The sequence below is a fragment of the Mastomys coucha genome, unplaced genomic scaffold (assembly GCF_008632895.1).
Source record: "Mastomys coucha isolate ucsf_1 unplaced genomic scaffold, UCSF_Mcou_1 pScaffold4, whole genome shotgun sequence".
In the NCBI taxonomy this organism is placed as follows: Eukaryota; Metazoa; Chordata; class Mammalia; order Rodentia; family Muridae; genus Mastomys; species Mastomys coucha.
This window is the reverse complement of record NW_022196910.1, coordinates 16,966,245-16,993,171: the sequence shown is the minus strand read 5'-3', so window position 1 is coordinate 16,993,171 and position 26,927 is coordinate 16,966,245. Positions and strand designations below refer to the sequence as shown.

Genomic DNA, 26,927 nt, shown 5'->3' with positions numbered 1-26,927 from the left:
TTGTGCAGGGACAGCAGAGACATGGTATACATTGTAACATAGGAGAGACAGACACTTGTGCAGGGACATCAAAGACATGGTATACATTGTAACCTTGGAGAGATGAATACTTTTGCAGGACATCAGAGACATAGTATACATTGTAACCTTAGAGAGATGGATACTTGTGCAGGGACATCAGAGACATGGTATACATTGTAACATAGCAGAGGTCAGTCTATCCTTTAGAAAACTCTTTACAAGGCTCTTGTTAAAAGTTATGATGTTCCACTGTATGACTCTTCAAAGATATACTTAATAGTCACTATTTGTATAGTTATATGCTTTTAATTTTATTATTATTTTAAAAGTTGTAGACCTGAATATCTCTCTGCATAAGATCTATTTTCAAAGCTGACTTTAATAATTTGGGTGCAAGTATTACTGCATTCGTCGTTTGTAAAACATACTGTGCTAGCCTTAGATGATTTTTTTTTAATATGTGATAAATAGGCAGGTGCTAGTTGGTATTATTTGGGCATTAATAATTATGATTGTGGGAGGGAATGTTTGGCAGAGCCACCTGGAGTTATACACACAGATCCCCCATGGCCCAGGAAGTCTGGGAATATTCCCCTGAGACAGGATGCTTACACCTGTTGAGTGGGTTTCCTTCAATGGTTTTGATTGAGAAGGGAGTTTAGGGGGACTTCTGGGAGCATTTGGTGTTCCCTATCTTGGTCTACATATAAGTCCATTATACACATGTATGTATACATCTTTGTATGTATATGTGTAGATATGTGTGTATGTACATGCAAATAATTTTATTACATTGAAAATTTTGTGCATTTAAGTGCACAATATTTATATGTATATATATTTATTTATATATGTATATATAAATACACACATTTTAAAAAGCTTAGCCATTGCCATAATTACCCCAATTAGTGTTTTTTAACTTTCTTAATCTTGCTATTTTATTTCAAACCTCACATAGACAGACAATACATAAAGGATAGAGAGGCCGTGGAGAAGCTTCAGGAACCTCTGCTTGATGTGCTACAGAAACTGTGCAAGATCTACCAGCCTGAGAACCCTCAGCATTTTGCCTGCCTCCTGGGTCGCTTGACAGAACTCCGGACATTCAACCATCACCACGCTGAGATGCTGATGTCTTGGAGGGTGAATGACCACAAATTCACCCCGCTCCTCTGTGAGATCTGGGATGTGCAGTGATGGACGAAGGGTGGGGCTGGCCCCTTGTCCTCCTCAGAACAGAAACCTGATATTGGACTTCCCTTGTTTTATTTGTACCTGGTTTCACTCTAGAATCTCAATGAATATTTATGTGGCAATTATACACTTCCCACGATTGTAAATACAGGCTCAATAGAATTGCTTTCCCTACACTGTATTTTACAAGGCTTCAGGGAACCCCACTGACATGCCCTTTTTGCCTAATTAAATCAAATGTTACTTCAATTCTGTCTATTGAGCTAGGGACATTTTACTCTTCATTCGACACTATTATATATATTTTATTAAAGAGATGTTTTCAACTGAGACAATAAACTGAACGTAGTAGCAAGAGACTTCTCATTTGGAAAACAAAAATTGAGGAGTATCTCTTTAAGTGATGGTGGGAATCTTATTGAGTTGGAGGGCAGGTAATTTCCAGAAAGTAAACTCTTATAATAGAAAAGTAATGTTTCCATCCCTACAGAAGCCATGGTTGATGTTCATTTGTTTGGGACTGCCTTCTCATTGTTCAGGAAGTTAATGATTTTTCTGCATAAAATATTCTCTGAAGCCACCATACCCTCAAGACAGTTGGGGTCTTGAAATCACATTTACGAACAAAGCATGCGAATAACTCTTAAAAATGTACACTGTGGCTTCAGCACCCACAGCTCCTCCCACCCCCACACTGTTTTCACTCCTGCAGCTGGATGCACAGCTGTTAGATACTTCCCCAAAGCAGGAAGTTCACTTCCTTCCTTCATTATTCAACTGTGGCAGTCTTCTCCCTGTTCTCCTTTGCCTAATACAATGAAACACCTTCTGTAAGTAATGAGCTGAAATCTCTCTTTCTCCAAACGGAGCTTGCTTTGTAAGCAAAAAATCTATAGAAAAATACAAAGCAACGCTAGAATCCAAATGGCACTGCTTGGATTCTATTTGATACCAAAAGGAAAGTCCTCTTTTATGCAAAATTCTGCTAAACTCCCTCCTTACAGACACAGTTAAGATCTGGTAACAACTGGGAGGGGGTTGCAAAAGTGTACAGTGTAAAGCACAGTGCGCTAACACAGAAACCTGAGACAACCCTTTGTGGAGGTAAAATTTCCCCTGGGATTCAAAGACTCTTTCCCCAGTCTATGGGCCAGGGGAGCTCAAGGTGAAAGAAGGGACAGAGACAAAGGAGGGTGGGGACTGAACAAATTCTCCAAAAGACCAGAACTTGGTAAGAAATGGCTGAATATACCAATAAAAAAACGCAAACAGTCCATTGTTTAGAAGGATTTAGTTTGTCAGTGAAGCATGGAAACGTTCAGGCCCACCAGGAGAGAGACAGAATGAAGACTGAAGTAAACTTCTGAATGCTTGCAAGGGAAGATTCCTTTGTTGGGGGTAGGGGGTTGGGAAACGGAGTGTGGTTTGGTGTCTCAGGATCGCAGGCAACACATGGGGGAAGTGGTGGGAAGTGGGAACCCGTGGGCACGGCAGACTTCATCCTGTTGGTCTGGGTGTACTGAAGTGGTCAAAAGCTCGAGGTAGCAAACACTATGTTTATCATGTGAGAGAGTCATCGTGATGCTGTAAGAGATGCAGTTTGGGACACTGTTCCCGGTGCCAGGCACGGCTTCAGAACTCAGGAATGGTGGACACACAGCCCTGCCTCATTCCTGGTTGCAATGGGATTCCTTTGAATTTGTTCTCCATTTAGCATAATTTGTCATGTAGTGCTTCTCTTATACTGAGATGTGTTCACTCCAGTATGCCCCATCTCGGGCTTTTACCATGAGAGCATTTTGTCAAAGGCCTTTTTTTGCAGCTACTGAGATGGTCGTGTCATATTTGTCTTTAAGTCTGTTTATATGGTTTATTGTTTTTATTGATTTTTATATGTTGTATCATTCAGTGGTGAGGGAAGAGGAATATCTTTTGATATTCATAGCAAGCTTCCTTTAACCACATCTAAGCTATGTTATGAAAATGACTCTTGGTGGGTCCCTAGATAGCTTTGGGATGGACCAACCATGTGGTTAAAGGTCTAGGATTCTTTTTCTCAACCCTAGCTTCTAGGGGATGGGGAATGGGGATCTGATTTCAATACCTAAAGCCAATGATTAAATAAATCACGTCTATGCAGTACAGCCTCCATAACCCTGCTCACAATAATGAGATTTGGAAAACTGGGTTGGTGGCCATAATGGGATGGTTTGGAGGGTGGCGTGCTGGGTAAAGGAATGTGGATGCTCCTTGTTCCCCATGCTCTCCCACCTTGTCCTGTACATCTCTTTGATTTGGCTGTTTTGGAGTGAATGCTATGTCTGAATTTGAGGTGTCTCCCACAGGCTCGGGTTTGAACTCTTGGGGTCTCCCCAACTGGTGGAGTGACTCTGAGAGATCATGAAACCTTTGGAAGATGGGCCTTCACTGGTGGAGGCAGGCTACTGTCCAGATCTGGGCTAGCACTCTGCTTCCTGATCTACCAGGAACCACACTGCAAACTCCTGCAGCCATGGACCAAGCCTCTCTGGCCACCAGGCCGTCCTCAGTGCCCTGGGCACTTATAAACTGTGAGCCATAAAAGCCCTCTCCTTCTTTAAGTGGCTTCTGTCAGGAACTTTGCCTCAGCAGTTTAAGGGCATGGAGCTGACTAATATAGTGCTAGAGCAGCCTCCTTTGGAGTCTTTGAGCTATTCTAAAGAATTACTAAACCTGAAGAGGAGAAACTAGCCATTTAGAGCTGATTGGTCAGAGTCTGGGGGTTTACTTAGGCCTTATGGTTGTCATTTGAAGATGGGGAGGAGGCCTATGGGACTGGGTCCTTAGCCTGTTCATCTGCACTAAATCAAGATAATTATCACAGGACAGGGCCAAGGAAGAAGCTCAGAGATAGAGGGTATGCCTAACTTGTTACTCAGTGGGCTCAGTTTGCTCCGAGCCACTTCCAAAAGATACTTACCATCAGAATTGAACTACAGAAGTGGAAAATGTCCACACATCCAGTGTTAAGCATTCTGAGAAGTAGTTCACTAGCGGATTTAAAAAAAAAAAAACTTATTTATTTATATGAGTACTTATTTATACTTATTTATTTATATGAGTATACTGTAACTGTCTTCAGACACCCCAGAAGAGGGCATCCGATCCCATTACAGATGGTTGAGAGCCACCACGTGGTTGCTGGCAATTGCACTTAGGACCTCTGGAAGAGCAGTCAGTGTTCTTAACCACTGAACTATCTCTCTAGCCCTCACTAGTAGAATTTTTAAAGGGTAGGGAGGAGAAACAACTCTAGGTATTCCTCATTTTGAGCCCCTCCCATTCTCGAGAGGTTTGACTAACATTGCCTTGATAAATCCAAGTTCACTCTGCTTAAAAAAGAAAAAGAGACTAGATGTGGTGCATGCTGGGCCAATAGTCCCAGCACTCTGTGAGAGTAGGGGGAAGGTAGGTGGATCCCTGTGAGTTCAAGACCAGCATGGTCTGCACACTGAGTTTCAGGCCAGTCAGGGCTCCACAGAGAAAACTTGTCTGCCAAAGAGTGAGCAAGCAAGCAAGCAAGCAAGCAAGCAAGCGAGCAAGCAAGCAGACAAACAGTTAACCCAAGGGGGCTGGATTGATGGCTTAGTAGTAAGAGTACGGACTACCCAACACCCATGTTGGGCAGCTTACAACCTCCTGTAACTCCCACTCCAGGGATACCAGGGCCTCTTGCCTCTGTGAGCACCTACAATCATGTGTGCACACATTCTCCCTGCCCCCCCTCAACTATATATAACAAAAATACATCTTTATTTTAAAAAATGATCCAGGTGGGCCATCAATCACCTGAGCAGGAAACCTGTCAGTTCCAGAACCATCAAGAATGATGGTACATCTGAAGAAGAGCTAGGAAGCTCAGAAGAACCGGTGCTCAGGTTCCTTCTGCCTTTGCAGCAGCTATCGCTCTTCACCGCTAAGCCAACCCAGTTCCTGAGTTCTAATTCAAAAAAGGTGACTTTGACTGAGTTCCACCCTTTCAATCACCTTTTATATGAGACTGGCCCAAATCCTAAACCTGCTTACCTAGACACTGAGGATCGCTCGACTTCCGAACACCTGCCTCCCTCACCCTCTGCAGCTGTGGGCCAGCTTCCATTGCTACACCTGTCCGCTTTCTTGGCCTCTACTCAGAAAGCATGACTTTCTTCCTCTTAGCCAGCTCCCTCCAAACAGCTGCTGTTTTTTTTTTTTTTTCTCTTAACTGCAAGTGCCAATAAAATTATTCTTGGCTTTCCCTCTTGGTCTGTTTGTAAATTCTTTTTATCTATGAATCTATGAATCTGTATACATAACACCTTATAAAACGACTGGGAAGAACATTCATCTCCACCCACTGAAGTTGGGCTTATCTCTGGGCAGGGAAACCTAGACTTCAGCCCAAGACTCCCCAAGAGTTCTTTGTTCTCCGAACAAAGGAGATTGATTTGCCCCAGAGGGACAGAGGTCAGGGATAAGGGACAAAGGTAAGAGATAGAGCAAGGGAACAAGGGAGAGGGAGAAGGGACTTTTGTCCTGGGGGACAAAGGACTGTCTCTGGATAGAGAGGAGGTAGCCATGGCCCATAGGCAAATGGCAGTTTATAAGGTTTAAAAGGGCGAACCCCAGTGTTGTGATGAGGTGTTTAATTTTAATTTGGCATGTTAATTAAGTGAGCCTTTTGAATTTATGGACTTCAATACTTTGATAGCTGGACCTTGGTAGTCAAGCCTCAGGAGGAGGAAATAGATCTTGGGGGCCGACTTTAGGAATGTAATCTAATGGTTTTCTTTAGCAAGGCAGAGGGAGTGGGGAGAGGGCAAGGCCTGCTAGAGCCACATACCCCAGGAGGCTACTGTCCCTTCACTGTGTGGCTGGCTTTGGGCTTCTGAAAATAGGTGGAAGTGACAATAAGTCAGCTCAGAGCCTAGGCCTCTGGAGACAGATGTGTCTCTGCTTGCTGCTCTGCACACCCAGTATCTGCCATCTGCCACAAGGAGAATTTGCCCTGGATATCAGTGTGACCCAGAATGGGAGACAGAAAGACTGTGCCTTGACCCAAACCACAGCCTGAAGCAACACACATCCAACATCCCAGCTGCTAGCGTGAAAATCTCTAACCAAGATACACTGATGTTTCTCTTTTTCCAGAAGCTAATGAAGTTGAGGTTTCACAGAAAGAAAACAGCAACAACAAAGCTCCCAGCTACTGTGTTTTATTGGTGTTTAGATTTATCCAGCCCATTCCCTTCCCTACTTATGCTGGGAAGGAGAGCTAATTCCCCCCAAGCTACGCTGTATATGCTCCTAGGTCAGCTGGCTTTGACTAGGTTCTATCAAGAAAGGCCCTGCTGGAAGACTGGAAATGAGGAATGAGAGAATGTTTTCCCTTCACTCTCTGGTGAAGGTGGTGTCTCCTGCAGGGCTTCCAGCTCTACAGGGCAAGTTCTGTCCTAGTACTGATTGTTCTGGCTTTTAACTTCCAAGTCCAGAATTTCCTGCTGGTTTCATCTCTGGGTTAAATTCCATTTCCTATAAAAACCCAAACCCACACTAAACTGCCTCTTTCTGAAGCACCTAGGGCAATTTGTATTTTTTAACCTAAGCACAACTGAAGTGGAAACTTCTGGTTTCTTTGGAAATTCAGTTATGTCAAATGATGTTTTCCTGAAGCAGACGCAGGTGAAGGGATGCTTTGCTAAAGCAGACACATGAAAGAATGTTTTGCTAAAGCAGACACAGGTGAAAGGATGTTTTGCTATAGCAGATGCATGAAAGGACACATGTTGAAGGAATTATAAATATGGCCATACAGACAGTGGGAGAGAGTATTAGTTTGCTTTGCTCCACCTTAGTGTTCTTCATTAAGGACATGCAAGTATTGGTTTACCTTACATTGCATTGCTGAGCTCCACTTGTGGTGATGCCTTAGAGAGACACTCGCCCAAGAACTTCTTGTGAGATTCCTGTGGCTTCTTGCGGCTTCTGCCGACCCTAGCCCATTGGCAAGCCTTGCAGCTTCATCTGGATTGAACTGCCCTTGCTGGTTTGTGTATAGTGACTGCAAGGGGACTGGACTGCAGCTGCTGATTCATATTTGGTGTTTGCTACTGGACTGAACTGCTGATATCCTGACAAATGAAGACTGGACTCATCCCCCAAAGAACTATTTCTAAACAGGTCCACTTACTCCGTATCTTAATAACCTTTCTTTTCCATTACCTCAGGTGGGTGGTGGGCTAGAAGGGAGGTTAAAACATTTAAGAACCCTTATTAAAAATAGGTTTTGAAAAGCTTAAGCCTACATACAACTATACAGATATTAACCTATTTAATTTTATATATATATATTTGAGTTTAAATTGAGCCTAGAGAGATGTAGAATTTGTGGAACACATCTTGTAGCCAAAGGGAGTCTGAATGAACAGGGACCAGATTCTGGTTGTCTTGATTGCTGTTATATTGACACGAAGAGACACCATGATCAAGGCAACTCTTACAAAAGAAATAATTTAATCTGTGGCTTACTTCCAATTTCAGAGGGTGAATCTGTTAGCATCATGGTGGGGAGCATGAGGGTTCACAGGTAGGAATAATGCTGGAGAAGTTGTTGAGAACTATATCCTGATCCTCAGGGGTTAGGTAGGAGAGAGAGAGAGACAGACAGACAGAGACAGAGACAGAGAGACAGAGGGACAGAGACAGAGAGGGGCCTGGTCTCAAAGCCCACCCCAGCAATGCACCCAACACACCTTCTCCAACAAGGACACACCTCCTAATCCTTCCAAATAGTTCACCATCTGGGGACTAAGTAAAATTTTGATTCAAACCACCAAACTGTTGATGTTATTTGAAATCTCAGATTACACTTTGCATGAAGTTAGAGAATTTTATCCTAAGATTAAAACATTTCCTTTTTGAGTTTCTCTGACGTGAGTTTGAATGAAGATTTTTTAAAAATTTGTTTTATTACACGTAAGTAAATGTGATGGAAACTGGATGATCCTTGGATGATAAGCCAATTCGAGAAAGCATGGTTTCCATAAGCACTATTAACATCTGTGACATTTGTAAATGAAGCAGGGGACTGGAGAGTACATCTTCAGGCTGGTGTTCTTGCTGTGCTATTAAATTTTTATATCTCTGTTCAGATATAGATGGTATTGTGTCCTAGAATTCCAGCTTTACTAGAAGTTTGCCAGCTTTCAACAGACATTCATTCTTTCACAGTTCTGAGGGCCAGAAATCTAAAATCAAGGTTCCAGCAGAGCCAAGCTCCCTCCAAAGACTCCATGAACACCTTCTCTTGAATCTCCTGGATTTATAGTAGCTCTTGGCATTCCTTGGTTTGTGAATGCATAACGCTAACCTCTGTTCCTTCTCTACCCCACTGTGTGTGTGTGTTTCTGTCTTTTATATAAACTCTAATCAGATTTGGAGCAAAAGCCTACTTACAAATAAAGTTATATTTTGAGGGCCCAGTGGAGATGAATTGGAGTATATAATACTTAACCCAGTACATAGATACTAGCCACAACTATTGTTATAAAATAATACTGGTGAATTACTTATATAACACATTTATTAACATTCTTACAGTAGCACAAAGGTCAGTATTGTTTTTAGTGTATTTGGATCTCAGTTGACCACCTGCCGATGGTGTAATTTAATTGTGAACAAGTCAAGATGTCTATCACCAGGGCATTTCACTCAGTACCCCACACAATGCACAATCCATAGCTGGCACTCAATAATGTCAGAGCATTAAAACCATCTCCAAAACACTGAAATAAAAACAAAATGTCTGAAAAACCAATGCAAAGCGAAATGAAAAGCAACCACCATGTATTTAAGGAGCCAAAGCATCCTTGTAGGTCTGTAGAGAGATCATATACCTTACTTAAAGGACAAGAGGACTGGATATTTGGAGGACTCTTTGTATTTGAAAAAGCTTTTTAGCCAGACAAATAACTTTCTGATGTAATGCCATTTAAAAACCTAGGCTTCCAAACATGGTGCTGCCTGAAGTGGGACATACTTTCGAAACTGGGAAGTTAGAATGAATACACTGTCATCAGATGGAAGGGAACTGGTAGGCCCTCTGCATCCCCCACATTACAACTATGCCAATTTCAATTAAAGAGACAACCTCTAAAACATGGCTATTAACCTAACCACCAATTAGAAAGCCTACACATGAAAGTAGATTATAGCTTATTTGATGGAACCCTCTATTACAAATTGCAGTGTTAAGATCAAGGTAGGTGAGCTGGTCAGTGTGCTTAGGAGATGGAGTAATAATTATGAACTAATCTAAATGTGAAGTTGTGAAAGAAACACGGGAAAGCAAACTTTAAGGGGAGTGAGAAAGAAGCTGGTTAAATTGAAAGACCTAGGGGGTTCATCATCTAAATCCACATTTAACCACTGAGGGATACAGGCTGAGAGGACTGCTTGGGACAGATTTCCAGCTTCTGGAACAGTCACAACCATACTGTCCTATGTCCCATGTCACCAAATAGCCAGAGGAGTGAGAACAAAGCAGGCCTTAAATTAGCTGCTGCAAGGTTTCAGTAAGTGACTCCAAAACGTTAAGAGCTGTGTGTGGAGGGAGAATGTTTAGATATCCATGAAGCACAGTTTCAGTTTTAAATAAATGGTGTTCAAATAGTTAGGCACATGGCATACATGGAAGAAGAAAGAAAAAGAACCATTGCTAAGCAGTGACTCATCAAGATTTGAATAGCACAATTTATTTATTCATTAATTTAAATTTTTTTAAAGAATTATTTTATTTTATTTTTATGTGTATGAGTACACTGTAGCTGTACAGATGACTGTGTTCGATCATGTGTGTGGCTGGTGTTGATCTCAGAACCTCTGCTCAGGCTCGCTCCGGCTCCGCTTGCTCTGGCCCGGCTCGCTCCGGCCCACTCTCTCTGGCGTAATTTTCTGCAGCTGTCTTCAGACGCACCAGAAGAGGGCGTCCAATCTCATTGTGGGTGGTTGTGAGCCACCATGTGGTTGCTGGGATCCGAACTCAGGACCTTCGGAAGAGCAGTCAGTGCTCTTACCCGCTGAGCCATCTCGCCAGCCCTAATTTAATTTTTTTTTTTTTTTGGTGCTAGGGACTTAGACACAGTTATTCTTAAAGTTTTATAGAGAAGCGCATATAGTTTGATAATCTAATTTAGAGCATCAAAATCTGGCTAAATGAGGAGGCATATAAATAGCCCCATGGTTTTAAATTTAGAAATATTGGGGAACACAGTGTGGTTTTAACAGACTGTGAATTTCTGCTGCTGCAGTAGTCAGCAAGAAGTTCTAAGATGGACTGCAATTAGGAAACAAAAAAACCAGGAACAACTACAGGCTGATATCATCAAGTCCATTTATCACGTTTGTCAATTTTTAATGATGGCCTTCTCCACTTAGAATCCTGGGAGAGCAGGATCCCTGGTGCTTAGGATAGGGCCTGCCGCAGAGCATCTCTAATCCTTATCTTCCGCTTAGATGGATTGAAGTAGCTCCAGCCAACTCAGCTGTTATCGGAACATCTCTACCTCCACGTTTGTCTCGCACTTCAAACTGAATACACCCAGTGAAAATGCACACTAGTCCTCTACCACGGCTTGTTTTTCCTGTATTCCTAAGACCAGTGCCACCACATAATAACCAAGGCCAGATAAATCAATCTTCTTAATTCTTCCAGACACTTCCTTCACACCCACCTTCTGAGCTACTTTTGGGAGTTGTCATTTTAGGTTTTTTTTTTTTTGGTTTGTTTGTTTACTTTTTTTTTATGACAAACTATTCTGTTGCCTTCTTCAAAAATCTTTGAAAGTGAACATTCCCCCTTAAAAAACCCCATAAATGAATTTACTTATTCTATCTTTGTATCTTTTTAATCAAACCCCACAAATGAATTTACTTATTCTATCTTTGTATCTTTTTAATCATCTCACAGGCCTCCCGGACGGCCTCCACATTCCTCAGAATCTCCCAGACCTACCTTCTTACACACATACTTTCAGACTGCAATTGCTCTGTCTCTCCAGATCCAAACTTTGGTTATTCAAAACGATTACTTCCAGAGCATTCCATGTGCCTCCCCAGGTCCTGCATTTGTTGTTCCTCCTGCCTAGGAACCAATCTTTCATAGCAAGGACTTCCTCTGGCAGATTCTTGCTGTTTCTTCAGGATCTAGCCACTTCCAAACTTCTGACCATCACCCTGTTTCACAGACTTCCAGTTCCATGCCCCTCAACCCTTTGAAGACTGAGATTGTTTTGTTCCCTATGAAAGCTATGAAAGCTGTATTGTTTTTGTGAGAGGCCAGGTTTCAGTTCAATGTCCACAATTTAGAGATGGAGAAGCATGCACCTCTGAGGTGTCAAGACTTAAAAGAAACAGAAGCCACAGGAATCTAAGAGCTTGGGCCAGAACACAGAACCTCCAGGCTTTTAGCCAGTAAGATCAGCCCACATCAAAAAGTCACTTTTGAAGTTAACTCACATCTATCACTACAGTGTAACAATCACATGGTTACATTGTTGCTTTGGCATCCAAATCCCCTTTCCCCCTTGTTTCCTGAAGGAAGAGCCAACATCCTCTTTTGGCTTCAAGGGGCGACTGCAGGGTTTCTCTCTCTTTCACAGTAAGGGGGTGGGGGTGGGCTTTGTCTGAAAGACTTCTGCTTTGGATAGGTCCCTGCTGGGTTGGTTTGCATTTCTGGAAACCTCAGTGCCCCTTCGGACGTGAGCAGATTTTAGGGTCGGAAAGGAACTAAAACTCCCGGGAAGAGCAACATTCCAGGGCGCTCTGAAGCAGCCTTGGGAGGCGGGCTTCACACACTCTCTTGAACGTCGGGACAAATAGGAGGGGCTGTCGCAGCCACTGACAGAGCAGACCGGACAGGGAGAGGTCCATAGGCATCCAGCGTGCGGTAGAAAGCCTATGGAGGCGGGGCGCCCAGACCACGCCCCAGGTTCTGATTGGCTCCTTCGAAACAGGCGGCAGCGTTCGGCGGCGAACTGCGGCAGCGGCGGCGGTTGATCTCAGGCTTGCTGGCACGCACAGATTGAGCCCGAGTCGCCCCGTAGGGAGAAGTGACCTGGTTCCCGGGCTGGTGAGTGACTTCCCTGTTGGATTTCTCTTTTCCTGCCGAACTTTCCGTCGCCTATTCTGCGGCATCTTTGCTGCGCTTCAGCACGCCCACCCTTCCCCCCAACTTTCCAAGTCTATAGAGTCCTTGTGGAATTCAGGTGGGTTACAGAGCTGCAGGATTCCCTGGAACAATGCGATTGGTTGACTGAGGGCGCCGCGTGCTCTGATTGGCTCTTGGGGCTGTCACGATGAAGTTCAGCTCGCCTTCCTACACCTGCCTGCAGTGGTGGGTAAGAGGGGCTGGCTACAAGTGTGAGCTTGTCAGCGGGAGGGGCGCGAGGTAGAGCGGCGACCCGTCCAGCTCTGAGACAAAAACTAGTGCGTGGTGGCCGGGGTACCCTCCTTCCCAGCGCCCAGCCAGAGAAGGTCACTTGATTCCTCATCATCATCCTCGGAAAGGAAGGGATAGAATCATTGGTCCAGGACAGACTACTACTCACAGTCACGCTGCTATTTCGCCCCGTGATAGGCGCCGCAGGCTCTTCCCTATTTCTCCTCTGCAGAACTCAGATCTCCCAGACTTAACGGAATTAGGGAACATTAGTGGAGCTCTTGCGCAACGCTCTCCCACCCACACCCCTGGGTTTGGAGAACTGAATTGGGGGAGGTTTGCAGAATGCCCTGGGAGGCTGGGAACCATTTGGAGAGCTTGCATCCCCATGCATACGTTCTCCCCACTCTGTTCCATCCTATCTCCTTTAAACCTAGGGGCTGAGTCGAACACATTAGAGTGCTCTGTAGTCTTTATTTAAAACGAAGGAATGTGTTTTTCTGCGGGTCCAGTCTAGGTCACAGTTTGAGTTTTGCTTAGCCCATGTGAGATCGTTAATGACTACCCTTAGATAAGTAGTTCTGAACTGCTGTGGGCTCACTTCTCTTGCGCTTACACAGAATGATTAAAAATTGGAATTTCTCCACACCATTAATTCCCTTCAGGAGGAAACTATTAAGAGCACTCTGGTGTAGATTCTGACGTGTTGCTGTATCTGACTCATCAGTTTTAAAAACTCACTCTGGCCAACTGACACTGCATACTAGCTGTCTGCTGCTTGGGTAGACTTCCTTACTGTTGAGAAAAAGTAAAGAATTAAAGTTAATGTGTACAACAGATTTTACTGTCTTTCAGTAGTTGTTCATATTTGGATTAGGTACGCTTTTACATACCTAATAATGATGTATTGAGAGAATGGGAAGCTAATCTAATTCGTGTCAAGTTGAGTTTACATTTAATTAGAACCTCATCCTTAGAGAGAACTGCCTCAGAAATAATTTTTGCAAGGCAGTGGGTAAAATTACATTTCTTGGGTGTTTCTTCTTCTAAGAACCCATGGGGTTTTCTCATTGAATTGCACTGTGATACACCAGGTGTTTTGGTCAACAGAATGTTACTAAATATTTTATATATGAATCATAAACCTTCACAGAACCTTACTGTGATAAAGTATAGCACAGACATGAAATGTAATGTGATCTTTTTGCTCATAACTTCTTTGGAGTTGGCTGTGTTTGGTCATCAGTCAGTCATGGGCTGACGTATTATCTGACAGATGCTTGCTTACTGTCATGCAATATAAAGTGGTTGTAAGAAGGTATTATATTAGCTATGGTGGAGTTACTCTGTGTGTGTGTGTGTGTGTGTGTGTGTGTCTGTCTGTCTGTCTGTCTGTCTATCTCTCAGGATGTCACTCTTTATGCATGCTAGGCAAGCGCTCTACCCCAGCCTAGGACTGATTTATACTCCTGGCCAAAATTAAAGTTGGTTCTTAAAAAAAAAAAAATGTTAGGGCCGGGCGGTGGTGGCAGTGGTGGCGCACGCCTTTAATCCCAGCACTTGGGAGGCAGAGGCAGGCGGATTTCTGAGTTTGAGGCTAGTCTGGTCTACAAAGTTGAGTTCCAGGACAGCCAGGGCTACACAGAGAAACCCAGTCTCAAAAAAAAAAAAAAAAGTTTGGCTTTGTTAAAAATTCTTTTCTTCTTTCCTCCTTTCCTTCTTTCCTCCCTCCCTCCCTTTCTTTTTCCTTCTTTTCTTCCCCTTTTTCCTTCATTTCTTTTGACCTGTGTTGTGTGGTGGCTTGAATGAGAAATGCCCCACCCTCAGGCTCTTATGTTTGAGTACTTGGTCCCTGGTTGGTAGAACTGTTTGGGAAGGATTAGGAGGTGTGGCCTTGTTGGGGATGTGTCCCTGGGGGCCAGCCTTGAGGTTGCAAAAGAGTTAGCTCTTTCTGCCTCCTGCTTGTGGATCAAATGTCAGCTCTTAGAAAGCTCAAAGGATGGAAAGTTCTCAGCTACCACTCCAGCGCTGTGTTTGCCTGCCTGCTGCCATGGGTGGTCACAGAGCCACTCTCTGAAACTTTAAGCCCCAATAAACTCTTGTTTCTATAAGCTGCCTTGGTCATCACAGTAACTAAAAAAAGTAACTGTTGCTTTGTAAAGGCATGGCCTCAAACTTGTGACAACCTCCTGCCTTAGTCTTTTGAGTGCTGGGATTACATGGTCGGTGTACAACCATGTCTAGAGGAAAGTTTTCAGTCTTTACCCACGCTCATATTTTAGTATACAATGTGAATGGTCCATAAACTATTTGAGAAGTTTTTGTTAATGGATAATTAAATATATTTTCTCTCACTTTTTCTTCATTAGTGTATTGTATTGCAGTCTTTTAATTGAAGTGATGGAGTTGAACTGATTTTAAATTTCTTTTCAAAGTTTATTTTGGGGGGTAGGGGTTGGAGAGATGGTTTAGAGGACCTAGCTTCAGTTCCCAGAATCCCTATCGCAGAGTAGCTCAAAACCACCTATAATTAACTCTAGCTCCAAGGTATCAGGCACCCTTCTCTGGCCTCCTTGGGTACCTGAACTCACATGTATATACCTTCCTCAGAATACACACAATTAAAAAAAATAGTTAAAAAAAATTGTTTTTTGTATTCCAAAACTAAACTGAAAATTCTAAGTTGAATTTGAGTTATTCAAATTCACTATCTGCTAAACACTGCAAGAGAAATTTTCAAGTCCTCCAACAAAGAGGCAATCTCTATATCTTGTAAGTGGTATGTATGTGATGCTTTAGTAAGGAAACCATGGAAATCCTGCTCCTCCTTTCTCGCAGCGCTGGAGATGGAGCACAAAACCCTGTACATCCCAGCCAAGTACTCGATTACCGTCACCTCTCAGCCTAAAATTTCACTTTTCTGAAACATCTTCTTCTATTGTAGCTGTGGTTTTTGTAGGTAAATATACCATGGATTTGTGTCATTATTTCATAGTACCATTTAACCTTTAATAATATATACACATATATATATACGTATATATGTATCAATTTTAATATTGCTGTGTGTGTATATATATATGTGCATATATATATATATATATATATATATGTATTTTTTTTTTTTTTTAATTTTGAGGCACGATCTTGTTGTGTAGCCCAGGTCTTGAAGTCTTAATCTTCCTGTCTCAGTTTCCCAAGTGTTAGAAGGATTCAAAGCAGCACAGATTTATTGTCTTATAGTTTGGGGATAAAAAGTCAAGAGTTTTAATGATGCTTATGACAGAAGGTGTTGGCGAGGCTGTGCTACTCCTCTCCATAGGAAGGAGTCCACGTTACCTTTTCCAGTGTCCAGGAAGGCCCTGCATCTCTTGGCTTCTTCGATCTTCACAGCCCTGGTCCAGCATCTCAGATCTCTGCCTCTGACTTTTTCCCATCATGGCCTCTTATTGCCTCCTACGATTGGCCTTTCTTCAACCCTCTTCCCCCCATCCCCCTCTTTAAGTTTACTTATCCACTTTACATCCCAATGTCATCCCTCCGTCCCCTCCAGTACCCACTTACACAGGTTCTCCCCTCAGCCCACCTTCCTCTTCTCTTTTGAGAAGGGAAAGTCTCGTGCTGGTCTTCCACCGTCTCTTTAGGACTTGTGATTATGTTAGTTCCCCCTGGGTAAGCTCTCATCCCAAGGTATTATTTTCTATCTGCAAGTTTCCTCTTTTTCATGTCAAGGCAGATATTTGTAGGCTCTGGGAATTAAGAAGGGTCATCTCTGGGTGCCATTCTTCTGTCTGATATAGATGACGGTATAGTAAACATGGATGGGTCACAGTGGTCAGAGTCCTCACCCCTCTGTGCAGCTATTCTGTCCTGCATTCCTGAACTCTGACTACCCTCAGCCTTAGTCATTTGCTTTTCTTAGTGAGTCCTCTGACTTATCAGCTCGTGTCAATTGCAGTACTTTAAACAGTCAAAAGTGCATGCCAAGCCCAGAGTCTCTCTCTCAGCCTGTGGATTAGGATACAGCTCTCAGCGACTTCTCCAGCATCACGTCTGCCTGCATGCTGCCATGTTCCCACTCATGATGATCATGGACTAACCTCTGAAATTGCGAGCCAGCCGCCAATTGAATGCTTTCTTTTCTAAGAGTTGCCTTGGTTGTGGTGTCTGTTCACAGCAATAGAAGAGTGACCAAGACAGAGTAAGTGTCAGGGAGCAGGGTATTACTGTGACAAGTCTGATCATTGCTGTTTGTTATAGGGACATGGAAGATTCTGGACTAGAAAAGTATTTGAGCATTTTAAATGGGGCTTCCTGAGCCATCCCAGCAGGAGCCTGGAAGACAGTGGTGCTGAGAGCAATGTAGGTTATGATGGCCTAGCTGAAGAGGTTTCCGGGGGGACGAATATTAGTAAGTGGCCTAGAGATTGTTCTTATGATATCTGGGGAAAGACTATGGCTGGTTTCTGCCTCCCCCAAGGAGAGCTGGTAACAAGGAGTAGAACCAGCCAGAGAAAGAGAAGTGTGCTGTAGTCAACAAAGCTGGAAGGAGTTGGAAATCTAAAGAGTGCTTTGACATAAGATGTGCGGAGTGAGAATTCTGGAATGTTGGTGTCTTTAAAAAAGAAAAAAAGTACAGAAATGTCATAAAAGTATGTTTTCATTTTCATCCCAGGTGTGGGGTATGGGGTTCTTCAGTCCACCCCCAGTAGGCGACCGTCTCTTCACCCTCCAGATTGACCTCCTTCTCCTGTAGGTGCTCACTGCGTTGCCCTCTCTGTCCTCGCTTCTCCCTATCGGTCCTCTCATCCTTTTCCTTGGCTCTTCTTCTTACATCTCTAGCCGTTTACTTCTTTTCTTCGCTAAACTCACTTCTCGTTTACTTCTGTATTCCTTTGTCCTCAGAGAGCTTTTTAAAATTAGGAATGAGATCATTGCCACTACTCCCTCATTAAAACTGTTCAGTGGTTCCCCACTCCATTTAGAATGAAATCTAATTTTCTCAATGCTGCCTGGTTGATGGGGCCACTCTCCAGTGTTATTCTAAGGCACACATTCTCCATCCTTCAGCCATCATGCCTCTTTGAGCTCTTGGAATATGCCGTACTCTCTTCACATGGAGCCTTTGTAAAAACTGCTGTGTGCAGAACCTTCTTCCTTTCCTGGCTAAGCACTCACCCTTCCTCAGATTTACGCTTTTCTTACAGAAAAATCATTTCATTCAATTTAAGTCTAAAGTAGGTCCTTGTTATTTTTCTCTTGAGAGATTTTGGTTTTGGCTTCAAAGCACTGGCATGGTTTAAAGTCATGCAGTGATTCGTCTGGCTCCTGTTTCAGTCTTTGGTGTTTGTTATTAGCTCTGTAAGGACAGTAAGATGGCAACCTTGTTGACCTTAGCTCTGGTGACTAGTTCAATAAAGGATCTGGATAAATGTCTATTGAACACATGAATGCATGTATTATCACATAAAACAGGACTTATCTTGAAATAAGAAATAAGGCTGAAAGGGACAAAGGATTTATGTTTAAAATATAAACTCATGGGCTGAGGACATGCCTCAGAGAGTAAGAACACTTTGGATAGGGTCTTAAATTCTTCTTTTCAGCAGCTATGTAAAAGCAGGGCTGGCTTGCACATATCCATAACTCTAGCATGGTGGAGTGGAAACAGGCGCATCCTTAATAATCTGCTGTAGGCTCTGCATGGGTGTGTAGGGGTCTGTGCATACATGCACATTGCATACACAGATCACAAAAGATTTATTCTAGCAAAGAGAATCCTAAGTTGCATATTCTGGCTTCAGGTTTTGATGCCTATATTAACAATTTTATTTTCATTCAAAACCTTACATTTAGTGAAAGAAGTCTTGTAAGTTATATTTAATGGAATTCTGTTGATCTTATTTTTTTAATTTTGTAAATTTTGTCAAATGCATTATAACTATGTCTAGATTTTGGCATAGATTTTCTAGTCAAGTGCTCCTAGTCAAGGGTTTTACTGGCCACACTCATCCAGGACTTTGCATAGACTCCGGATCATGTGGATAACCAGTCTTCGCATCCCAAAGGAAAATTCAGGAACCCTAGCTAATTCTATATTTGAGTACCTTTGTTAGTGTTTTCCATTGTTCTTTAAGGAACCTCTGGTCTGTTTACACTCACCTGCTATAGATACGCTCCTCTTTGCATTGTTTATAAAGACTGTACATACTGGACTGTCCTTCCTAATTTTACAAGTTGAGTTTTGTTTCATTTGTACATAATATTTTGGAGTTTGTTTATGTCCATGCTATGTAACTTGTAATTGTAATATGGTAAAATTAGACAAATACCATTCTTGTAATGAAGTAACACAGTTTTCAGTGTTGATCTTTCACATTAAACCAGTACAAATTAAAAAAAAAGATATTTATATATCACCTCATTTTATTTTTACATCAGACATCTGAGAGTGATGGTGAGACCCTGTCTTTCTGATACACTTTTAGGTTCCAAGAAGTTAGCACCATTGTGCCCATATAGCTGGTTTATGTTGGAGCAGGAACTGAACCCAGATGAATCCAGTGCTTTGTACTACCATAGTGCTGTTTTGATGGTGAGTATATTAGTATGTTCTTTAAAAATATATGAAAAAAAAATTTGGTATTGATACAGAAATTTTGTTTTCTCTGCTAAGCAGCTAGGGAGTATTTAACTCGGAATTTTAAAGCTAAGACTTTTTACATTTCTGCATCTATCAGGAATACTATATTCTTGAACTATTAGAAAACGACATCAAAATGGCAAAGCATCCTTGATGCACACTGCAGGAGTACAGACTGGTATACAATGCCTCTGTCCTTCCTGCTGTTTCAGCTTGGCCCTTGGCCGTCTTGTTGGAGCTTATGTGTATTGGCATCGTCCGGAGGCTCAGTGCTGTGCAGTAGCACTCTCTTTCCTCCCTTTTCCTTGAAGAAACTTAACTTAGTTGTTTGCCATTTTGGTACTTCCCCTAGGTTTTTATCAGGATTGCGTCATGGGACTTTTAAGTCCTTCATCACATTTTATAAGGAATAAGCATATTGTGGTTCAGAGCCTGCAGCCCTGGGCAGGAACGTTCCATAGAATGGCTTTCTCTTTTGTGATCGGAGGCCAGATTTCAAGGAGAACCATAAGCAAAATAACCGCAAGGACCTCATTATTGTGTGTTTTGGGATGAGTGGCTTGAGCTCAGTCCTGGTCAAGCTGCATGTGGAGGGCACTTCCTGTTTGTCCCATTTTTTTTCCTGGAGCTTCTCAAAGTCGTGTATAATATTCTTAACGTGTGCATTATGTTTGCTTGTGAAAGATTCCCATCGGCATTAGGGTACAATTTGGACTTGGGGTCACATGAGAGTTCTTGTTTTGTTTTTATTCAATCTAAGGGGGCGGGCAATAACCAAAAAATCCTATTAAGGCTGGCAAAGAATTGAAGGCAACTTCTCCAATAAGACAGAGAGAGAAAGAAAAAAGCCAAATTAGGTGCACCCCTGGGATGAAGTGCCCCCTCTCCCCCAGGAATGCTGGTGGTTCAGATTGAGACTGAGACGTGGGGAAGGTTAGTCCTGAGGAAGACAGGGTAAATGAGTGAGAGGAAAATTGAGGTTGTGCTGCAGACCAGGGCTGGGGCTGACCACGCACCTGCTCTTGGTATGAAACTGGCTTACAAGGCAATACGAACACCTAGATTATATTTTAAAAACTGGCACTCTATACCCAGGATATAGTTGAGAACTCATTGAGTAACTGATTAACTGATTCAGTTACAAAAGTTTTCCCCCAAATAAATAGTGTACACAATAGCTTTTCATAGCTGAGGATCTGTTACGATGTACCTGAGTCCTCCTTTATTGCAAATTAGTTTATTTATTTATTGAGGTAGCATGGGTTGAGCCCAAGGCCTTGCAAATGCTGGGCAAGCATTCTGCAGGTGAGCCATCCCTAAATCTAAAGAAATATTTTTAAAGGAAAGGCAGGTCATTTAAAGGTAATATTTCTGTCACTTCAGGAATACTGTCTGTCGTAACAGAAGAATTTGAAAGCATGTGACTTTTGCTAAAGTTCAAGTGACTGACCATTGTCCCCAAATTCTTTACTTTCCTCCCTAAAACTGAATCTGTTGAATTTTCCATAAAAGTGCAGCTGCTGAACATTCTTGGGACGGCTCCTTTGTGAATGTGCCACTGTTCTGGGTGCGCACACGCCTTATAATTGTAGCTTTCTTTTGTTGATAGTCGGCAGCTCCAACTGTTAGAGCCCTTGTCTGATTATGTGGAACTTCTTTTTAATGGGAACAGCTTCTTTGCTGCTGTTATTTATTTAATTTTTTTTTTTTTTTTTTTTTTTTTTTAAAGAAATGATCTCGGAAGCTTCATACTGTGAACCTTTGTTGGGGACAAAGGGTTATTTATGCTAAAGGAAAATGTATTCCCTGCTGAATTAACTGGTGGGAAGCATAACAAGCTCATTAGCAATGCTCACTTGTGCTTTGGCATTTTGCTGTGGCGGAGAGGAGAGGAGAATCGCGGTCAGAAAGGGCATCCTGTGGTCTCTGGCCTTCTGCAGAGAGAGTGGGGCTGGGCCCTAAGCTCTTCAGTTAGCTTTAGCTTGGGTTCTGTTTGTTCCTTAGAGAACGCAGCAGCATCTAGTTGGCACCGTGCATGAGAGGGTGTATGAGAGTGCTCGGGCGGACATAACTTTGGAAATAGGTAACTCTTTAGCCTTATCAAGAGTTTTATGTTGTGTCTGCTATAAACAAGCAATGAATGTATGCTTTTATATAATCTATATAATCTTTAAGCTTTTCACTAATTTTCTCCCTACAAACCCACTAAAGAATTATATGGGTCGGATTTAATTTATTAAAGTTTGTCTTTCCATTGTAGATTCCAAGAACAGAGCTTTGGAACCAACGCTGCCACTTCTTTTGGTTTTTGACAGATCATCACAGGGAGGTAGTGAGTATTTTTAAGTCACAGTTGAAATGGATGGTTAACTTTACTATCTTCTTATCTAGCAGAAAAAGCTAATGGCTAAGCATGTGATTCGTAAAGTCCATATGACTCATAGAGATGTGATCAGCACAAAGAGACGCCTGAGTTTCAGTATCGGTTTTGGGGGGAGTTATATTTACATTCCTTTTACATTATTGTATACAGGAAAAGGCTCAGGGAGACTGTTCTGTGAGGCACATTTTGCCATGAATTCTCTGTAGCACTAGGGATGGTACACCGAAGTGTTTCAGGTCTTTCTTGGTCAAGTAACATGTGCCCTTGTGCAGGCAGAAGTGAGGAGTCACTGCTAAATTCTCACTGTTATTTACTCTGACTAGATGTGAAGGTCTCAGGTGTTCTGTCAAAGAGGCAGGAAGTCACGTGCCTCATTCTCATAATCTGGGAACTAATGCCATCTTCCTTCTCCAGAACAGAAGCTTCATCTCAGTGTAGATGGCCATGCAGCCTGCAATCCAAGTAAGTTCTCTTTTTGTAAAAGATAAAGTCTGAATTGATATTATTGATATAATTCTTTTTATGGCATGACTATTTGTTTTTTAATACTACATTTTAACGATAGGCATACTGCATTTGACTTTCTCATTCTGAGAAGATTTTGATTCTGAGTTTTACTTGATCTAGACCTTTGAAAGGATCAAAAGAAGGTTGGGGTTAGTGGGTCAACCTGGGGAAAAATAAAAAGAGTGTCCTACAGTGTTCCCTCCTTACGACATGGTCCACGTTTGCAGTTGAAGGAACACTTAGTAGAAAACAAATACAAGGTACAAGGCTTAGTTTAGATAATTGAGCATATGCTTTATAAGTGAGCCTGTACCTCAATGGATGTTAAAGTTAAAAGTTTTTAAGAGTAGGTCTTTTTTCTCTCCTGTTTATGATTGGGCAAAGCTAGCTGTGCCACAGAAACCATGGTAGTCTAAAGTTTGCGTTTGCTGTATTTATTGCCTTTCTGTTCTTTTGTTTTCTTTCTTCAGATATTAATAGAATAGTCAATTTTTTTTTTTTTTCGAGACAGGTTTTCTCTGTATAGCCCTGGCTATCCTGGAACTCACTCTGTAGACCAGGCTGGCCTTGAACTCAGAAATCCACCTGCCTCTGCCTCCCAAGTGCTGGGATTAAAGGCGTGCGCCACCACCGCCCGGTGAATAGTTAAATGTTAATTTAAAGACAGAAGGCACACTGAACCTCTCTACCTAGAGAGATACAGTTAGCTGCCAATAAATGCATTGGGAAGCCAGAGCTTAAGGGTCGATCACAGCTTAGGACTTGAGTTTGATCCTAGAGCCCAAATCAAGTGGCTCATAGCTACATGCAACTCCAGCTCAAAGGGAGCTGACACACTCTCCTGGCCTCGTTGGGCACCTTACTAATATCCACCACACACACACACACACACACACACACACACACACACACACACACAAATAATAAATATTTGAAACATCACCGTTATGATTTGAAGTTTGCAGAAGCCATTTATGCATACATTCACTCATCCACTCAACAGACATTTGTTTATTCTCTGCTGTCTATCAGGGCCAGTGTGAGATGCTGCAGACATGTATCTTGTTAGGCAGGGGTCATTAACACATTTTATAGCTAAGGTGCAGGGTTTAACTAATAAAATACTCCTAGGCTAACAAGTGGAGAAAAAAACCTACTATTTGTTGAATTTTTATTCTCTGGTCTCTACACTAGAATCCATTCATTAATTTAGTGTTTGTCGACATTAACCACTGTATTAAATACTAAAAACATTCCAAATAGTCCAGTTTTCTTCCGATTTATGTATTTTCTATGAGATGGTACGGTTTTGCTTATTCTGGATGGCCTATGGCTATTATTTAAGCATAGTCATGTGTGGATTATGGTGGCATTAAGCAATGATTGGTTGGTGTTTTTCCTAGGTGTGGTTTGGGGAAGATCTACCTCTGAGTCCCAGGTGTCCTCTGACTCCCAGACATGGCCCGGGACTGGCTGATGTATGCCAGTATGACGAGTGGATAGCTGTGAGGCACGAAGCCACTCTGTTGCCTATGCAGGAAGACCTCTCTATTTGGTTATCTGGGTTACTAGGTAGGCTTACAGAGACACTGATGTTTTATGTTACGGAGTGACTGATTGTTCCAGATGCCAGGCATACTCAAGTGAGTGACAGAGTCAGGTCCTTTGTTTTCACGGTGTATATAATCAAAAAGATACTCTCACCCTGAGCCTTGGCTTTTGAACTAGAGGGAACCTGAGATTTGACTGACGTAGCCAATCATTTTGAGTAAACAATGTTTTATTTTAATATTACTAGATTTTTAAAAAATGTATATTTCTAATATTGCTTTTATTTATTTGTTGTTTTTTAAAAACTGATTTACCCCAATCTTGAATAAGCCATAAGGCTATAAGTGGAAGATATACTTTGGTTATATAAAAATAAATGCAGTTTCTGAAACATGGAGGGATAGAAGCTAAGGAAACAAAAAAGAAAAGGCCACTTGGAGAATGCCTGGGATCATATTTCTTACTTTATTCAAGATTGTGATGAGTGCTCTGAACTTTCTTCCCATTGAGGGAAAAATATCACTTTTTGTTTTGTGTATGTGTTCACATGTATGTGTGCATGTGGATATGTGGATATGTATGTATGCTTGGATATGTGTACATGTGTATATGCGGGTATGTGCATGGGTATGTGTGCATGTGTATATGTATGTATGTGTGTATGTGTATGTGCATATGTGCATGTGTATGTATGCATGTATATGTGTATATATGCATATATATATGCTTGGGTATGTGTGCATGTGTATATGTGCATATGTATGCATGCATGTGTGCAGGTGTATGTATGCTTGAATATGTGTGCATATATTTGTATATAAATACATGGGTATGTGTATATGTGCATCTGTATGTATGCATGAGTATGTGTGTATGTATGTATGTGTGCATGTATACATATGCATGTATATGTGTGTGTGTGCATGTATATGTGTGTCTGCATGTGTACAGGTGTGTGGGAGGGTGTATACATGTGTGTGAGTATGTGTGTGTGATCATGTGCATGCCAACCCAGCTGGCTACAAGCTCCTGAACCCTGCCTGACTACATCACAGGCACACCAACACATCTCACTTTTATGTAGGTTACGGGGACCCAAACTCAGGACCACAGAGTCCTGAGTAAGCTTTCTCCTGAGCCCCTCAAATCACTTAGCTCTCGACTTTCACATAGCATGCTGAGATTTTCATGAGAAGGAGAAGCCTAAAGATGGACTGAGGCCCTCCCAAGATAAACACATAATAAGCAGTTTCTCTGGTTTTGTCTGGTATCCACTTGATAATGGGAAAGCTTTTAAAGTTTATAATGTAAAATGCTTTTTAAAGAAGCTATTTTAGAGGCAAAAGTCGATATCCCCAGTTATTCTGCTCCTGTATTTAATCTATAAATTACAACAAAATCCATCTTATCTATAAAGAACATTTTTTTTCTTGTACAAGTGATATTAATGTGAAGCGAATTTATCTAACATAAGCGTACATACGTTTTTCCTAAACTTCATGCAGTACAACTGTTTCTTTGTCTTTGATTTGGCTCAACATTACTTGTCGTAATATACCACTTAAGAGTGGTAACTTAGTGTCTCATCTGGTATTTGTTTAGTTTTCTAGCTGTTATCCGATTGTATTAAAGTTGTAGCCGCTGTTTTTGAATTTGTTGTTTCTAGATGTGTCTTAGCTTTAAAATGTGCTTTTAGGTGTTGACATTAAGGCCGAAAGATTATTGGAAGAACTTGATAATGGAGTGCTGTTGTGCCAGCTAATCAACGTTCTTCAGAACATGGTGAAAGCCTGTCACTGTGACGAGGCAGGGGTGAGTATCGACAGCAGGGAAGTCGGCTCTTCGCTTCTACTCTTCACTGTCCCTCGTGCTTGTATATTTCCAGCTATGACTGGCTTTAAAAGTGGATTTCATTTTTTGAGCATTTGAAAGGTAATATTTGTAAACTAAAGGTAGAAACAACCTTGAGGCTTGGAAGATGATGGCTGGCTCGGCTGCTTATATGTAACAAGTAAACATGTAACATACAGAGTGCTTGTCATGTAGCATGAGGACCTGAGTTCAGAGCCTCAGCAGCCATGTAAAGGGTGGGTATGGAGGCTCGTGCCTGTGATTCCAGTGCTAGGAGACAAAGGCAGGCAGATTCGCAAAGGCTCACTGGCTCACTAGCCCACCTAGCAAGTCAGTGAGTTTCAGGTTCACTGAGCGACCCTGTCTTAAAAACCAAATCTCTATGAGCATACACACATTGAGGGTGTTGCAGTAAATCCCCAACCCCAATAAGTCTGTGCAAATAACACACAACTCTGTTACAATATTTATACGTTGCACGCCTAGGTTGGGCAGAGGTACCACTACACTACCCTGTTCCCCAGCTATGTGATCCCTTGCTACTTGTGGCTTCTCTAGGCCATGTGGTTCTGCTCCATCTTCCTTTTACCTCCTCTTCCTCTGTCATCCTCTGTCTCTTCTCTAAAACTTCCAGCCCCACCTTTCCCTTCCACTGCTCAATCACAGGCTCTAGACTTTATTTGACCAGTTAAAATGGGGAGAAGGTTCTCACGAAATCACATGAGTACACGGTCCTCTTCTTGTTGGGGCAGCCCCTCTTGAGAAAGCAGAACTAGCATCAAAATACAAACAACCACCAGGGTGGTCCACAACATGTGGGTACACAAGCATGTGTATACCAGAAACAACAACCACATAAATATTTACCTTGTGGCATTTATTTGTGAATGTTCACTATATTAAGTCTATAGATAGTATCTAGGATACCCTGATGCGCTATAGGTGATCTCCGGCAGCTAGATCCTAAAAACATAGATAGAACCATCCACAGCCTTCTATATGGTTATGTGAGAAAGGGTTTGTGGCTGTTTTTGGCCATGCTGGCTAGTTCTATGTCCAGTTGACACACGCTAGAGTTATCTGGAAGGAGGAAACTTCTATTTTAAAATGCCTTAATGAGATCCAGCTGCAAGGCATTTTCTTCATTAGTGATTGATGGGGGAGGGCCCAGCCCATGGTGGATGGTGCCATCCCTGGACTGGTGGTCCTGGATTTTATAAGAAAGCAGGCTGAGCAAGCCATGGTGAGCAAGCCAGTGAGAACACTCTTCCAGGGACTCTGCATCAGCTCCTGCCTCCAGGTTCCTACCCTCCTGTCCC

The 26,927-nt window shown here is 42.2% G+C and overlaps 2 protein-coding genes across 8 annotated transcripts in view; both read left to right on the top strand.

Annotated features, from left to right (window-relative positions):
* The window catches only part of Nr1h4 (nuclear receptor subfamily 1 group H member 4), a 92,201-nt gene extending 90,730 nt beyond the window's left edge, over nt 1-1,471 (top strand). For 2 of the 4 annotated variants that reach the window (XM_031349533.1, XM_031349531.1), the window contains one exon: nt 983-1,471. In XM_031349533.1, coding sequence (XP_031205393.1) covers nt 983-1,221 — 239 coding nt within the window. In that variant the 3' untranslated portion in view covers nt 1,222-1,471. The remainder of the gene's footprint in view (nt 1-982) is intronic. The other 2 variants (XM_031349532.1, XM_031349530.1) reach the window with 1 other exon arrangement.
* Nucleotides 1,472-12,241: 10,770 nt separating this feature from the next.
* The window catches only part of Gas2l3 (growth arrest specific 2 like 3), a 32,339-nt gene continuing 17,653 nt past the window's right edge, over nt 12,242-26,927 (top strand). The window contains exons 1-7 of one of the 4 annotated variants that reach the window (XM_031349528.1): nt 12,242-12,364; nt 19,162-19,268; nt 21,321-21,399; nt 21,577-21,645; nt 22,114-22,161; nt 23,610-23,778; nt 25,454-25,569. In XM_031349528.1, the coding sequence (XP_031205388.1) occupies nt 22,138-22,161; nt 23,610-23,778; nt 25,454-25,569 (309 nt within the window). In that variant the 5' untranslated portion in view covers nt 12,242-12,364; nt 19,162-19,268; nt 21,321-21,399; nt 21,577-21,645; nt 22,114-22,137. Of the gene's footprint in view, nt 12,365-19,161; nt 19,269-21,320; nt 21,400-21,576; nt 21,649-22,113; nt 22,162-23,609; nt 23,779-25,453; nt 25,570-26,927 lie in introns of all 4 variants that reach the window. The other 3 variants (XM_031349529.1, XM_031349526.1, XM_031349527.1) reach the window with 3 other exon arrangements.